The sequence below is a fragment of the Perca flavescens genome, chromosome 21 (genome assembly GCF_004354835.1).
Source record: "Perca flavescens isolate YP-PL-M2 chromosome 21, PFLA_1.0, whole genome shotgun sequence".
NCBI lineage: Eukaryota > Metazoa > Chordata > Actinopteri > Perciformes > Percidae > Perca > Perca flavescens.
In genome coordinates this window covers 4770604-4786760 of record NC_041351.1, presented here as the reverse complement: position 1 = coordinate 4786760, position 16157 = coordinate 4770604, and the positions used below count along the sequence as shown (strand labels likewise).

Below are 16157 nucleotides of genomic sequence, written 5' to 3'. Positions count from 1 at the left end.
CACCTGCCTCTCCTCCCTCAGGCTGTTGCTGTGAAGACGTGCGCTCTGTCGACTCTCCTCAGCCTGTAATGGCTGCATTGTGAATGTCAATTCACGCGACGCGATGCAGAATCTTACACTGCAAGTCTGTTGACTGTTAGGGATTCAGATGCTCTCTCTCAATTACCAGTCTCACTGGAAAGGAATGCCACGCTACGCAGCGGTAATGCCCATGAAATCTCTGAGTTCGATGGTGTGGCAGCTGTGTCGGAGGGGTGGGGGCATGTTACAGCGTTGCACAGCTGCCTCATCAATCAAAACCCCTCGTGTTAGCTGGTGGGAAATTCTGGGTCCGACCAGCCAGTCGTTGCTCGAAAGGTGGAGTTATAACACTCAGCAAAGAATGAGTTAAAGATTTACAGGTTTAACAGCAGTAGAAAGAGCTGTAGATTCATATAAATACACATTGCTGTGTCAAGGAGAAGAGCTAATGAGGCTATAGAGTAAACCATGAGTGATTTTCTTGCTAACAACATGCTGGAAGTCGAGGTAAGAGTTACAGGGTACAGATTGGAAGATGGTATTTAATGACCAGCATCTCTTCTAAAGCCTGCACTGCTGCTTTCTGATGGGTTCAGTGGGAGGTTCTTCATATAAATGGCTGGATATCTTGTTTAACGTACATCATAGTACATAATAGTGTTGATAGTATCACTGTTTGGCTTTTTGTGGCATTGCATGTGGTTTCAGGCTGAAACTCAGGATTATTATCGATTGATTCTGTGGATTACTTCTCTGATGAACTGTTGTGTTGATTCTTGTTTGGGCTCCCACAGAGCCTCCATTTTTTTTTATAAACATATTTTTAGTGATGAAGATTAAATCATTACAATCACATCACCCCCCCTCTTACCCCCTTATGGCAGCATGAAAAATAACAAGCTATTGCATTCTGGCAGCTTACCTTAAAAGTACAAAAGAGATTCCCAGTGTTGATTGTTTTAATTTCTTTGTGAATTAGAAAATGGTTGGCGGGCCACCTGGCCGATATTGGAGCAACATTTTCTATGATAAAACTTACCTGATACAGTAAAGCAATAATTGACTTACAACCAAGGCTTTTCTCATTCTCACATTTGACATGATTGTGGTTAGCGTGTTGGCTGAAGATTGTTGTTGTTGTGATTATCACCAGTACTGTAGCATCTCTGCCAGGCTGGATTATACTGCAGTCAGTCACTCACTGTGTTTGTGCTGCTAACGGCTGGTATGCAGCCAACTGTTTAATTGTTATGGAGGGAACAAAAAGCAAAATGACTAGTTGAGTAAAAGCTCATGATGTTAGGCGAGCTGATGTTAATTTCAATTATTGTATTAAATTACACGCCCAGTGTAAAACATCTTGCTCTCTGATTAAATTATTAGTTATTATAGTCTGTGGTGATGAATTGAAAATGAAAATGATGTCTGGATATTTAACTTTTTTTAAGTCATCTTGAAATAAGGATATGGCGGTTACAGCACCATCTGGGTTTGGTGTAGAGCCGCAAAAATGAATCAATTAGTGGTCAGCTATTTTGATAATCGATGAATCGGTTTTGACATTTTTATCTTAAATGTGAATATTTTCTAGTTTCTTCAAGGTAAACTGAATATCTTATAAATTAATGTCTGCAATTGATCGAAATGGACATGCAAGCCCATTATTATGTCAGAGAGTTAGCGCCCAGGACGATTGAGACTGGTCTGCTCTCTGGTGGCACCGCTTCTCATCTAGAGCTCGAAAGATGAATCGATTAGTTGATCGACTATTAAATTAATCTCCAACTATTGTGACTCATTTTTGAAAATGTCTCTGATTCCAAGTTGTTAAATGTGAGTATGTTCTAGTTTCTTCTCTCCTCTGTGACAGTAAACTGAATATCTTGGAGTTGTGGACATTTGACAGACGTCATGTTGGGCTTTTGGGAAACACTTTATATTTTTTATTTAGGGAGATGGGAGGCTGCTTGTGTAATCAAATGTATTTAAAAACGCATAAAAGCTCACTGTAGAAGCTAGGGATCGACCAATTATCTGCCATCGGGGCAGATAATTGGCAATTTGCAGATTATCTGTATCAGTGTTTTATTTTACGGTTAACCAATAGTTAATTAATTAAAAAGGGCGCTACTTTGACTTCACTACAGCTCTGTGTCTGCAACACGTTAAAACTTCAGGAAGCTGTTTTTTTTTTTTAACTGTGTAATAGTTTCAGTTTTATTAAATAATTGCTTAAAGTATTTAAACAAACTTTTGTGTTGGAGTTTGTAATTCCAAAATGTTAATTTTGACTTAAAGATTTTCATTTTCACTGTAAAAGCATATCGGTTTCAAACATTGCTTATCGGTTTTATTAACTAATAATAATCGGTATCGTCCCTGAAAAACCAGTATCGGTCAATCCCTAGTAGAAGCTCCTGACAAACCAGCTTCTCTGCATTAAAGCACGGAAGAAGATGTTCCAGACAGCTGGAACAATTGAAATTCTTCTCCTCTTTTCATTGTCTTCCTTCAGTGATTACATTTACGTTTCAAGCTGTAGAAAAACCAGGACTCATGCACGACCAGTTCTTCCCTTATGACTTTCATGGAGTCCCTCATGCAAGTAAATATAAATAGACATTTCTCTGACTGTGTGCTTCATATTTCAGAAGAGACGGATGTTTAATGCACATTGTGTAGCAGCTGGTTCAAACGTCAGAGACCTTAGTGCTGTCTGTTATGTGGCCTGATGGCTCTATGAGTGGGCTTTTTACACACCCTGGAGATATTAAAGTCAAACACAGCTCCATGCACATTTGTTACTTTGGTCTTCTAGACATTCAACTTATGCCTACTATACTCTAGAAGACTTAAAACAGACTTTAAGTCTGACACCATCTTATATCTGAAAACAACCATCTCACATCTAAGATTAAAGACTGTAATAATACAGAGCCACGGGAACATATTTTGAATTGGGGGTGCTGACATGTTTTCCAGAGTGAAGTTTTCAGCCAAAGTCAACCACCACACACCAAACTGCATCCATCACAATTTATTGAACTGTATAGAGATTCAGTTATTTATAAATAGCCTATCCAAGACAATAATTAGCTTGCCATAGGCTACTAATCCTGAAACACCGGAAAATAAGACCGTTACTGCTATTCAACCAAGTTAAATTTCTTTCATACCCTTACTGCAAGACGAAGACAAAATATCTCTATTTATTAAAACAAAGGCAGCAGCACCAAAGCTTCGGTAATAAAACTGGAACACAGGTACACGCTCCGTAAGCGTAAAAACACTGGAATAAAGAACAAACTAGGCACGGGTAACGCAGGATATAGGCACGAAGCTACGACAATGGTACAGAATATGCCTTCTACAAGCTCAAAAACGGAGCCAGAAAACTCAAAGCCAGTCTGCGGCTGCCCTGGTGCTGCTAGCTTGGCTAACAAGATTAGCGTCCTCGTCGTCTATTGCTAGCAGGGTCGCTCCGGGAGTGACAGGTGTAGAGGTGCTGCTGCTTCTTCTTTCGGTTACAGTTGCTGAGTTTTCTGCCTCCGGTCTTTTAGGCTTTTTAGCCTGTGCTTGATTCATAAAGAAATCCAAAATGCGCTTTTGTGCCATGGCTAACTTCTGTAGCCTACTGTTGACCAACCGGAAAAGTTTCCACAACTATCTTCACTCATGAATGAGCATCAAAGGCAGACGGCGCGCCTCGTTCTTGGCAACATCGGCAGATTCATTCTAATCAAATTATGTGTTTATCTCTTACTTACCACATTTTTTGGTTGTAGTAGTTTGTCCTTTCGCTAGGGGATTCTGCAGCACCCTCCGCACCCCTAGTTCCCGCAGCCATGTCATAATATGTAAAGACTGGGGATCTTGTATGGTCACAAATTGCAAAACTACAACTAGATTTTTTTCTTTTTTTTTTAAATGTAACCAAGCTAGCTAGCTAACGCTAGCGTTAGCTGGTAACTCGAGGGAAAGTTTACAGATGTTCTGTTCTGAGGTACATGCAGATGAATGTCTCCAGTACCCAGAGGTCTGTGTTTATCCGCCAGTAAAACCCCCCCATTAAGAAGGGTTGAAAATCGTCAACTTTTCATCTTTAGTGATTAGCTTAACGCGGTGCCATAGCGACCGTAAGCAACACAGGCTCTAGCCGTTTGCTGCTTCCTGTTTGGTGCTGGAGGGAGCGCACCCATTGGTTGTTGACGATGTTCGCTACCAAGACTTAAAACTTAGGATAATATCAAACACGTTTGATTTTGTCGGAACGTCCGGACGGGATAAAGTCTGACCGGGATTGAGTTTTATGACCACCTTACACCTTAAACGATTGAGATGACGGGAACGCGCCCAACTCTAGCAAGACTTTCATGATTTCATTCTGATATTGGAAATTAGTCTGCGACGGTGGAGTCCCTTGAAAGGTCGTTTGGTGTTAAGGTCGGCATCATTTTAAAGCAGTGTTACACATTGCTGACTGCATCTGAGTTTGAGAGCGTTATATGTTGACGCTACAGATGGAAGGTGATAAAGGTATCCAGTTTTTAAGACATTAGAGCTGTCTCTTTGAAAACAATCAAGAATTGAATTCACACATTTCCCTTTAGTTTGATTCAAATATCCTCGGACTTGCAGGCAATTGTTTTGTGTGTGATGCTACGTTTTCTGCATCAGAAATGTTTCATAACTCAAACAAAACACGAGGAGCGGAGACAACAAGATTTCTGCATTAATCTGTTAATTAATCCTTTAATCCTGAACTGTGAAAACAGTACTTAACACAATTCCAACATTGCCAAGAACCCTTTTCCCTGAAACTTAATTCATTTTATTTCCATATTTGATTCAGTGTTATCAAACCCCGCTGACCTTTTCTCGTTTGTCTCGCTCTCTTGAGTGTGCCGTTACGAAAAAAAATCAATGTCCTTTTACATTTCAGTCACGAAAATGCATCACATATTCACACCAGGTTCCATGAAAACGTATGAATTAAGTCACTGAGCAAGTGTGATTGTGGTGATTAATATCAACCATTTCCTCTAAGGACTTATCACTGCAGCCGAAAGCCACTTAAATATGACAACTTGCCTCTCATGGATGATTGCCAGAGGAGTGTGAGGGGGAGGAGGTCCACCGAGACATCCGGTGAGAAGCTTTATTGACTCTAACGGTGGAAAATAAAACACCGGGTTGGCAAAGCTTTCTTTCTTTCCACCTGAAGAAAAGTTCCTCTGCAGCAAATCGAAACTAGTTAGGGAAAAGTTAGAGAATGTATCGCTTCATCCGTCTTTGAGTTTCTCCTCCTTTACTCTCTGTTCTGTTTATTCTCTTCCCTCACCTTGTTTCATTTCTCCTGTGCATATAAGCTCCGGCACGCTCTTTTTTTTTTTTTTTTTTTCTTTCTCCAACCTCTATCTGCGCTCTCTTTATTCACACTTCACTAAACACAAACTTTATAATTCCCGTTAGCGGACTTCTTTTCCTCCCCAGTAGCTCGTGTGTTCTCTTGCAGTTGCAGGCAGAAGGTGAGCAGCGTCTGGCTGACGAGCGCACTCCAAGACTATAAATCTCCAAACATATGAGAGGCAGCACACGTAATCTGTCAGTCTGTTCTCAGCGTTAGGAGATGTGTGGGGGCTTGTGTATGATTTTAGCATTTGAAGGACTCTCCAAACACTCCAAATGTAGAAGGAGCAAAGCCCCCAAGAGATAATTTGGTGCACAAGATTATATGTGTTCATTTTTTCCCTTCATGTTCATGTCTTTTGACACGATTTGTTAGTGTTTGCGCACACATGCATGGCTGAGCGCCACGCTTGCATGCTCTCAGCTTGTTGTGGCCTCCAGAAATCCAACCGCGCCCGTACAGTGGTAGCGCTTGTGCAAAGACCACAGATGCATAAAGCAATAGGAGCGGGCTTCACATAGCACTGTGGGAGCTCATTAATGTATTCTTTGGGCTGGAAAATGTCTGTCAGTGAGGATTCATTAAAAGCCAACCTGCTGCAGCAGCTCCTGGTAGTGCTGTAATGAGAGGTCCTTCACGATCTGGGCTCCACGCTGGTTCAGATTGGGACCGGTGAAACATCGGTGGTTATCTGCATTACAGATAGAGGCTTCGTTGCAGTCCTTAGCATTACAACGCTCGCGTTCTTTACGGAACAGTTGCTGTTGCGTCGGCTCGGGGTTACGGCACTCTTTTTGTAGCTGCAGCATAACATCCATTTATTTTATCTTTTTTTGCTGCTCCCTGCCCAGTTTTTCATCCTTGTTTCTACTCCACTCTGCTCTTTTGAAAATGGATTTTGAAGCATTGTTCAATAGTTTTTTATCCCTCATTATTAATGCAATAACTAATAAAAAAAAAAAAAAAAATATATATATATATATATATATATATATATATATATATTCCGAGGGCAGTCTGGGGTGTATTTTGACTCAGTTAGTGTGTTTAACCTGGCTGCTGCGCTGTCTGAAGCACTCTTAATTTATCTTCAGCTTCTTTTTCGTCGAGGCTGTTGGTAGAGGAAGATGTAAATGCTGCTTTGTTTATTTTGTCTGTGCCTGTGTGCTAAAGGCTTTCTTTGACAGTCGCACTTTTGTTTCTTTGCATTGATTTCCCGAGGCCATTTTGTTTGTGTTCTACATTTTTGTGCTGTCAACTCATTGATTACTGCGTTGCCATCACAGCAGGAATAGATGCCTCAGCATCATCTGTCTTTATCTTTGCACCCTACCTGTTTTTTTTTTTTTTCTCCTCCTCTTTTAACTTCTTATCTTGTGTCTTGCAGACTCGCACGCCACGTGTGACACGACTCAGCCCGACACAGCCAGCTCTTGCTGACCAGGCCAGCAGGGTTTCCTTTGCGTCAGCTGAAAATCTGGGGACCATGTCGGAGCCTGATATCCCCATCGGCTTTAACCGGATGAACCGGCTTCGCCAGAGCCTGCCGCTGGCCCGCACTTCCAGCCAGGCAAAGCTGCGGGCGCCAGGTCAGACCTCTGTCTTTAAGAAAACACCTACACTCTGTGTGCTACACTGTGGCCTCAATGATCTACGCGTCATTCTGTTACATCAGCTAGAGTAGAAACCAGCCTGCTTAAATAACGTAAACCCCTCAGCAAATACAAGAGTTAGCTTAGCATAGTTTTTAGTTTGGTCTCTATATGTTATCATTAGAGACTTGCTACAGCAGAACATTAAAATCGTGGTTTTTGCCTAGATTATCCCTTACTCATAGCCTAGAAATTTAGATGCACCCTAGTGGCAGCACATTTATTTTGCAGCCAGGGGGGTCTAGGCACTCTCCGTTGGCTTGCGAGCTGGAAAAACCAAACTAGTCAGGCCAATCACATCATGTATAGAGTCGGTGGGCGGGGCTTATGGCTGCTGCTGCTGCTGGTGAACAGAGGTCTTCTGGAAGACTTGGAGTTCAGCTTTTCTTTGAGAAAAGAACAAAGAACGGCACTGAAGTCATTCTTTAAAAATGAAGATGTGTTCGGAGTTTTGCCGACCGGATACGGCAAAAGTTGAATCTATCAACTAGCTTCTCTACCTTCTTCATTGCTCTGCCTGGTTGTAGCGCTATCCTATTACGTGCAGAGGGAATTTGAAAGACAACTGTTTATCCCGCCCCTCGGATTGACCCCTGTCAATGGTGAGTTCCCAGACCCAACATCTTGATGTGGGTCTGGCTTGTCAGTCTACCTTACTCATGCAATAAGAGGTTAATCAACTCTGAGTTGACAGTTTGAATATTTATTTTATTATATTTATTTTTTCTTAAATTATTTTTTAGTTTTTGAAAATGCGGTGCAGCTCTTTGGAAATGTAGGTCAGTCCAACACTTTGGTCAAGCCTGAAATATCTCAACAACTATTAGACGCATTGCCATTGACATTTTGTGCAGACATTTGTGGTCCCCAGAGGAAGAATCCTACTGATCCTCTGACTTGTCATCCAGCACCCCTGTTCTCTTTCTACACTTAATATTACTTGACAGACACACTGGTGAGAATCTTCACTGTGCTCACATTGCAACTTCCATCTGCATATGAGGATGATAATTATGTGTCGTTTCATGGGACTTTATTTGTTTGGGTGTGATACGATGACTTGATGGCCCAGAAGAGAATGAATGTTCCAAGCTACCTAACGATGAATTGTTGAACGAGCTTTCATACTACCCCAACCGGACTATCCAACTAAATGCTATAGAGCTCAGTCATAACGGACAAAACAGAAACTCAGGTGTGAAAGCAATAGGGGCGTTGAATTTAATAATTGCATCGATGCATCGTGGACGATTCTGCATCATTGCGGTGACCGCCCATAATCGATTATTGCCTACTGATGTAACTTTGTTTTTGCCTTTTGTCTGTTGTGTAATTGAATTCAATCGTGAGACCAGTGAAGATTTACACCCCAAGAAAGCACCCTCGTTTCACATCTTAGATTTTGCTATCGACCAGCATGACGACAGCAGAGGAAGTGGTGCCAGCGTTTGACACCGCTTCCCGAGTCGCTCTGATCTACCCGCCATTTCCAGCGGTCTTCTCTGTTTCCATCACAGTCAGGTTTGCAGTTAGATCACCTCCAGACAAGGCCAAGGTTGTTGTTTTCCTGCGATTCTTTATACACTATGACTCACTGATAACATCCTGCATCCTAGTTTCTACTCCCTTGTGTCAGGCTTGATTAATGTAGATCTGTCCAGTTTATTGACAACATTGCTTGGATTGACAAGCGCAGAGCCAATCACACACTGGACATGTCCAAGCATGTAAACTGTTAATCTTGTTGGATGTTTTCGGACAAGACTCATTAGTTGTGACTTATTTAAGTTGACTAAAGGCATCAAGTGTTAATCTTCTGAATCTGAAGTCCTTTGAGTGTCAATTCAAAGTCAGACTTAAGTCAATACAGGAACGCTGAATACAAACAGAGCTGTCTAATGCTTCCAGATGATCTCGCCAAGCTACCTGTCATCTTTGATTAACGGCTTGACAAGAAGCTAAATCATCTGTTTCTTAAAAAGTATGTGAGGAGGAGGGTGATGCATTGCAGCGGTTAGAAAAGGTGAGAAAAATTGCAACCAACGACTGACAGAGCATATGTTTAGAATTTCCCATTTTTCTCAAACAGCTTGTACTACCATAACATATACCACTAAGTTAATTTTCTATATATATTTTCTATCTTATATTACTTGACAGACACACTGGTGAGAATCTTCACTGTGCTCACATTGCAGCTTCCAGCTGCATATGAGGATGATAATTATGTGTCGTTCCGTGGGACTTTATTTGTTCGGGTGTGATACGATGACTTGATGGCCCAGAAGAGAATTAATGCTCCAAGCTACTTTAAGAATAATGTTGCTTAGCAGAAGTTACAAGAAAGAGGTCAGTATTTCATTCTTGATGCTAATGCATCAACGTTTAGATCAGTCCCAGCACCTCTTTTTTCACTTGATTGACACCGTACGGGATAAAGGTCACATGTGAGGCTGGAAATAGCATCTTTAAAGTAACTTAACGGTAAATTCACTTCATAGAGTCAGTAAATCATATATACAGTCACCATCATATATACAGTCACCTTTTTTCTACTATTTATTGAGAGTTTGTTGCAATGGTAGTTATTGGCCTTTTCCTATCGGATAAAATCAAAGAATGTGTGAAAAATGTTATACCTCACGCTCCTAAATTACAAAAGTAGCAGTAGTAATGAGTGAAACGCAAGCCATTAAGTATCAAGTGTAGACATTTAAACAGAAGTTTGTATGTATATATGGTTCTGTGAATTCTAAATGACCGCCACATGTATGTAGCCAGTCAGGGGAAAGTCAGAATGAGGCTAGAGCAGCGGTCTGACAGAGCTGTGTGTGTGTGTGTGTGTGTGTGTGTGTGTGTGTGTGTGTGTGTGTGTGTGTGTGTGTGTGTGTGTGTGTGTGTGTGTGTGTGTGTGTGTGTGTGTGTGTGTGTGTGTGTGTGTGTGTGTGTGTGTGTGTGTGTGGAGGAGGGGTGGACACCAAAATTCCTGAATATTTTGAGGTGAAAATTGTGCATCCACTCTCTATTTCCATCCCTGACTCTAAACTTCATTACCCCCCCCCCTTCAACCATCGTGGATCTCCCTCATTGCTCCTCCCCATCCATAAATGCAGGGATCTTGTTCCTCCAGCTTGGGGAGGAGACTCGCAGGGTGCACCTGACCCACGAGCTGACCAGCCTGGAGACTCTGAGGGCCCTCATCGTGCACATGTTCCCCCAGAGGCTCACCATGGCCATGCTCAGGTACGCCTGGATTACATTAAAACCTCACTCTAAATTAAAGCATGTGTGTGAAAATATATTTATGTACACCAGTTATTGAACTGTCCTCGAGTTTTTTTTAAAACATTGAGGCACTACAAGTTTTATCAAATCAATCGCAAGGTGAGCTTCCTCAGACACACAAGTTTTGTAAACAGATGGAGAATGAAAGCAGGAAAGGATGAAACAAACAAAGAAGCGTGGTGCTAAAACGATACGTTTCAAAAGATTTTTTTTAAATATTTAATATATGGCGGACAATACGACAGATGGCGACATTTAAGAACGGCTTGTTTATTGCTAAGGCCATATGGTCAAAATTAAATGATTTATTAAAAATGTAATAACTTATTTCACCAGTAAATTTATGGAAAATGATAACAACAACCAAAAGATGGGGAAAAGGGAATTTTACAATAAATTTGAATGCACCACAAGGTTTGTGAGGCAAGTTTCAAGTGAAGTGCGTCTGTGTTGTTTTTTTAGCTGTCAGCATTTTCACCGTGTTTAATCCAGATGCTAGCTAACGGTATGCTAACGTTACCTGCTGCCAAATCACAGATGCGATAAGCTACTGCTAAAAACGCTAACGTTCGGGATGATATCACTGTATCTATCACTGCAAAAAAAATACAATAAAGATTCAATTTGAATTTCTTCTTTTTTACAATGGTTAGGTTACCATGTTGGACAAATGAGTACACAAGTCAAAATAAACCACATCAATTTTCACTAAAGATGAATTTCAGTTTGAGTCTCAGACCTGATGTTACAGATGTGGTATTCCTCAACGTGTTTGTACACAGGCCCCACAGCTTTCCCATTTTCCCAACAATTGGGTCAAAACATTTTCATCAAGGTGTTAATTATATATTTATCTGTATAATCTGCTCTGAAACAGTGATGCATATAAATTCACATTGTTATTGTCTGCAGGACTCTCTTAACTCCAGACTTATTGAACACTTCTGCATCCAGTTGATTCTCTTATTACGGGCACTTTGTGCAGTTTGCAGGCCTTCCAACTCCCCTCGTCGTCTGTAAATCAATGTACATCATTGACTATTAGTGGGGACCTCGGGGCCGAAATTGTCTTTGCATGGACTGTTTTTCAGCGTTTGAGTTTTTTTCTTTGTTTTGATGACTATCGATGTTCAGGTCTCCCAACACAGCTCTGCTGATCAAAGATGAGACCCGTAATGTCTTCTATGAGCTGGAGGACCCACGGGACATCCAGGACCGCTGCGTAATTAAGATTTACTGCAAAGAGCCGATCTACGGCACCTACCCCGGACACCAACACCCACACCTGGCTAACGGAGACCTGCGGGCAAGTGTTTGTGTGTCATTTCATTCCCTCATCCTTGTGTGGGTGCAAATTAGTTTTTCTGTATCAATGAGTTCCCCTAAATTTAAGAATTTAAGATTTTTCAGTGATGTACAAAAGTACATTCACAGCCCCTAAGATGAGAGAATGACTTTCCATTTGCCAAAATGTAAACTGATGCGGAGAAAAATGATCTTGCTTCAGTCACAGTCACCTTTTCCTTCATTACCAATTAATTCTCTGTGCAGCTGGCTCATGACTCATAGATTAGAAGGCGAGACAAACACTTTTCTCTCTCTGGCAGTGGCAGATAGCAGCCAACCATATCATCCCACGAATAACACACTTTGTAATTCCCCTTGGAAATTATTTATTCACCCCTACGCCAGTATCCATCTCCCAAATGTCGTTGATATTATTCCGGTGTGTTTACAAACACTAGTTTGCATTACATAATGCTTCCAAGCTTAAGTAAGTCTCATCCATTTTCTCAGCGTGAGTCATGTGACCTTACTTACTCCAGCACTTGCTGGACCAGCGCCAGTCCTTCACATCAGCGATGCTGACTCTGCCTCTTGCCGGCTGACTGTAAAACCACAAACATTCAGAGATGATGGACCGTGGTCCAGTTCATCTGAGGACTGAGTTTGATTGTGAAAGTGTTGGTAAATTGTAAATGGACTGCACTTAGTGCTTTTTACACACATACAGTACACAGCAATGGCAGTGCAGTACAAGGTGCTAGCACTAGTGGCTACAGGTTAGGGTTGAGTTTAAGGTTAGGTTAGGTTGGAGGTTTAAACTTCCACACCGGCGATTGCCAATATATTTGCGCTCCGAGTTCGCTACGGTCTACAAGCGCTCTTAGCTTTTTTTAGTTGAATAAATAAACAAAATAAGCTCACAAAGTGTCAAGGAAGGAAATAGTCTTACTCCTGTTTTCCTTATTAAACGGGAAAATGCAACCTTCTGAATTCCAGTTTCTCTCTTTGACTGAACCAAGACGAGCTTTATTGCCTCGTTAAACTCATCAAAACACACTTCGCTCAAACTCGACAGCAACAACAACCTATAACTCACCTAAACCGTCTTGACTAGTCTTTCCATTGTTCCAACAGTCAGCAACTCTGGTGCGGTTGAAATAAACCCTTAATTCACCGAGTTATATGTGAAAAGAAACAGCCGTTATTTGCTCTGCTCAACGCCAGCAGTCTCCATTGACAGAATCAGCGATTTTACCTCGCTGATCATCGTAAAACACTTCATTCAAACTCGACAGATATCAAATGAAATCACCAAAACGGTCTTGGTTCCACGGTCATTCCGCTGTTCCACCAATCAGCAATTTTGTTCGGGTTGAAATAAACCCTTAATTTCCTGAGGTACATGTGAAAATATTGTGTCTCTACATGCTGTCTCTCCCTGCTGTCTCTCTCTGCTGTTGCCTGCTGAGCAGGGGCTCTCATCCGTTCTTCAGAGGCAGACCTTTAAAATAGCAAAATAAAATGACAAAAATTGGCCCCAAAAAACAAGACGATATATTCAGCCAATTGCCCAACCCTACTGCAGGAGGTAGCAGCAATGTTGTGAAAAGTACGAGCTGTTAAATGACTTTAAGAAGTGCTTTTTATCCTCCTCCTCCATCTCAGAACCTGTTACTTCCCTCCTCTTCAGTTGCCACATTATTGTTGAAGAGCCACAATAGGATTTTATCTTTAGTCATCATTCAGCTGCTGGCAAATGAAATGTGGCATCAGCCTGATTAGCATGATTACTAATATTCTATGCATTTGGTCACAGCTGGAGCAGAATAAACCATTGGCAGTAGATAGACAGAGTGCCTGATGTCATTCAGTTTTGCAGCGTTAGTGTTTTCTGCACAAGACCTTGCATTTTGTTGCCGTCTAATTAAAGTGAGATTATGGAAATGAGAAAGCGGTAATTTGAAGTGTTAGAGAATGCTTTTATAGAATAAAATAAATTATAGACTAGATAAATTGCATTACAGAGAAACAGACATATGCACAATATGAATTTGCATGTTAAGCAGCTGAGACAAAGCGGGTGTTGTCGCCAGCAGGGCACTTTTTGAAACGTTTTTTGTTGCCGTCAATCCAACACCCTGGGGGGCCTTTTGTTTTCACGCTCGTGTGTGTGAGATTGCTTTTCTGCCTGTCTATTTGCGTGATTCACAGCTGCCCGCTAATGTTTTGGAGGTCAACTGTTGGTCTCTCCCATGAGGTCAGTCGTCTTTAGCTTGTGCTCGGCTCTGAAACCTTCCTAGCGTTTTACAGCCTTATCGAACCAGCAGGCTTACCTTGAGTTTTATGTGTGTGAGGTACATTACAAGGTGACCAGGACGTGTGTGTGTGTGTGTGTGTGTGTGTGTGTGTGTGTGTGTGTGTGTGTGTGTGTGTGTGTGTGTGTGTGTGTGTGTGTGTGTGTGTGTGTGTGTGTGTGTGTGTGTGTGTGTGTGTGTGTGTGTGTGTGTGTGCCTGAGTTTATTGAACCCCAGCCAGCCAGCAGAGGCAAGATTATTCCCTGATTGCAGCCCACAAAAGCATGACCAGGATGACTGAAGTCCATCCCAGCCTGGAGGACAGACTGTGGTTAGCGATGAGATTGATTGGCAGATTTTCCTCAGCGGGGGGGAAAGCAAGTTTGGAACATACACTGTAAAAAAAAAAAAAAAGATGAACAAAGCGTCTCCACTTCCTTCCACTGTACAAAAGTGAAGCAAAATCTCCCGGATACGGGCGCTGCCGTTTTGTAATTTTGGAGCCAGAGGCTGCGCAGTAGTGATCGACCGGTGGAGCCGCGGTATTAAAGTCCCGCCCATACCTCCGTCGGACCAATCGCAAGTCACTCCCAACTGTCAATCATGACGTTTCATCCCCTTTTTATAGCATGAAATAACTAATAAAAACCAAACTGATCAGAAAAATTAACACTTGAACAAACATCAGCATGATAAGAACTACCAAAAATGACAGAAACCATCTTTGGGAAAAATTATTTCAGGTCATCCATCCATCTGTTTTCATTCTCCAGCAGGGGACCCCAAACATCCCTTTCCCTAGCCACACTAACCAGCTCTGACTGGGGGATCCCGAGGTATTTGCAGGCCAGCGTGGAGATCTAATCTTTACACCTAGTCCTGGGCCTCCTCCCTTGCTGGATGTGCCTGGAACATCTCCGTGGGGAGTCGCCCAGAACCTCCTGAACTGGCTCCTTTCAACGCAAATGAGCAGCGGCTCCACTGCGAGTTTGTCACGGATGACTGAGCTTCTCACCCTATCTCTACAGGAGACGCCAGCCACCCACCTGAGAAAACCCATTTCGGCTCACTATAGGTTAGAAAATTGACTGGTAGATCGAGAGTTTTGCCTTCCGGCTCAGCTCTTCTACAAACTATGCATTAACCCCTAGTTTGGAGCTGCACCATGGGACGAACATTTCGGGAGCGTATACCTGCAATAGACTTCTTGTGACTTTGGGGGGTCTTGAAATGTCTGTCTGTCTTAAGTCAAAGGATGGTGTGGATGCGATGCTGTTGCTTGGATACAAGATGGAAGATGATGGCACTAGAGTCATTAGTCTGCTGCGAGGCTGTCCACAGGGTGCTGTTGTAAGAGGCCCAAGGGTTATGTGGAAATATTGTTTTTTTCAATTTGCATCGTCTCCAGGAGATGACTTTGTGCGTCATAAGCAATTACAGTGTTGTCGTCCTTTGTGCCTCTGTGCTGTATCTATTATTCTTGGCGGGTGTCCTCCAACACAGGGCTCTCACTTACACTCTCCGTTCTGCTCCCCTTTGTTTTGCCTTTCCCGCTGACATTTTGGGATTGATGCCAAAAGATAATCCGTCCATGCTCAGTCCGTCAATAAGCTATCAAGTGCAACTTAAAACGCACTTAAGGGGACAATTTAGAGTCTTTCCTGTCAATCTTGAATCTGCATCTATGGATTGCTGTGAACTGCACTGTAAGGATATTTTTAACTGACTAGTTGCCTAGACATTTCTCACCTTTCCTTTGTAAAGTGAACCTACATGTACAACATCATCATGGCTCGTATTTACCAAGCAACTTATTCTGACGCCCCTATTGACTGAAAACACTCCGAGAGCATGATGTAGCTGTTTAACTGCACTCTCTGCTGCAAGGTAGAACTCATGATGAGGTTTTGTAGTTTGTGAAGAAATATGTTAGATAAGATAATGCAGCAAAAAGCAAATGTCTATATTATATGTCTAGTCTTCATGTGTAGATGTGAACAATAAAGCTGACTTAGTAAATATGAAAACAAGAAGATGATGCCAAAATTAATAGATTAAATCTCTTAACGAAAATGTACCAATAATCCTTTTGCATTATGCTTTAAACACTGGCAAGCTACTTGTTTGTATTCAACCAAAAATGTACAAAATTGAATATGGAAGATTATTTTACTTAATCACATTGTCAATCATGCAATCACATTGTTT

The 16157-nt window shown here is 41.8% G+C and overlaps 1 protein-coding gene across 7 annotated transcripts in view; it reads left to right on the top strand.

Annotated features, from left to right (window-relative positions):
• The window catches only part of srcin1b (SRC kinase signaling inhibitor 1b), a 128194-nt gene that overhangs the window by 76148 nt on the left and 35889 nt on the right, over nucleotides 1–16157 (top strand). For 6 of the 7 annotated variants that reach the window (XM_028567286.1, XM_028567288.1, XM_028567287.1 and 3 more), the window contains 3 exons: nucleotides 6819–7020; nucleotides 10197–10326; nucleotides 11503–11674. In XM_028567286.1, the coding sequence (XP_028423087.1) occupies nucleotides 6819–7020; nucleotides 10197–10326; nucleotides 11503–11674 (504 nt within the window). The remainder of the gene's footprint in view (nucleotides 1–6818; nucleotides 7021–10196; nucleotides 10327–11502; nucleotides 11675–16157) is intronic. The other variant, XM_028567290.1, reaches the window with a different exon arrangement.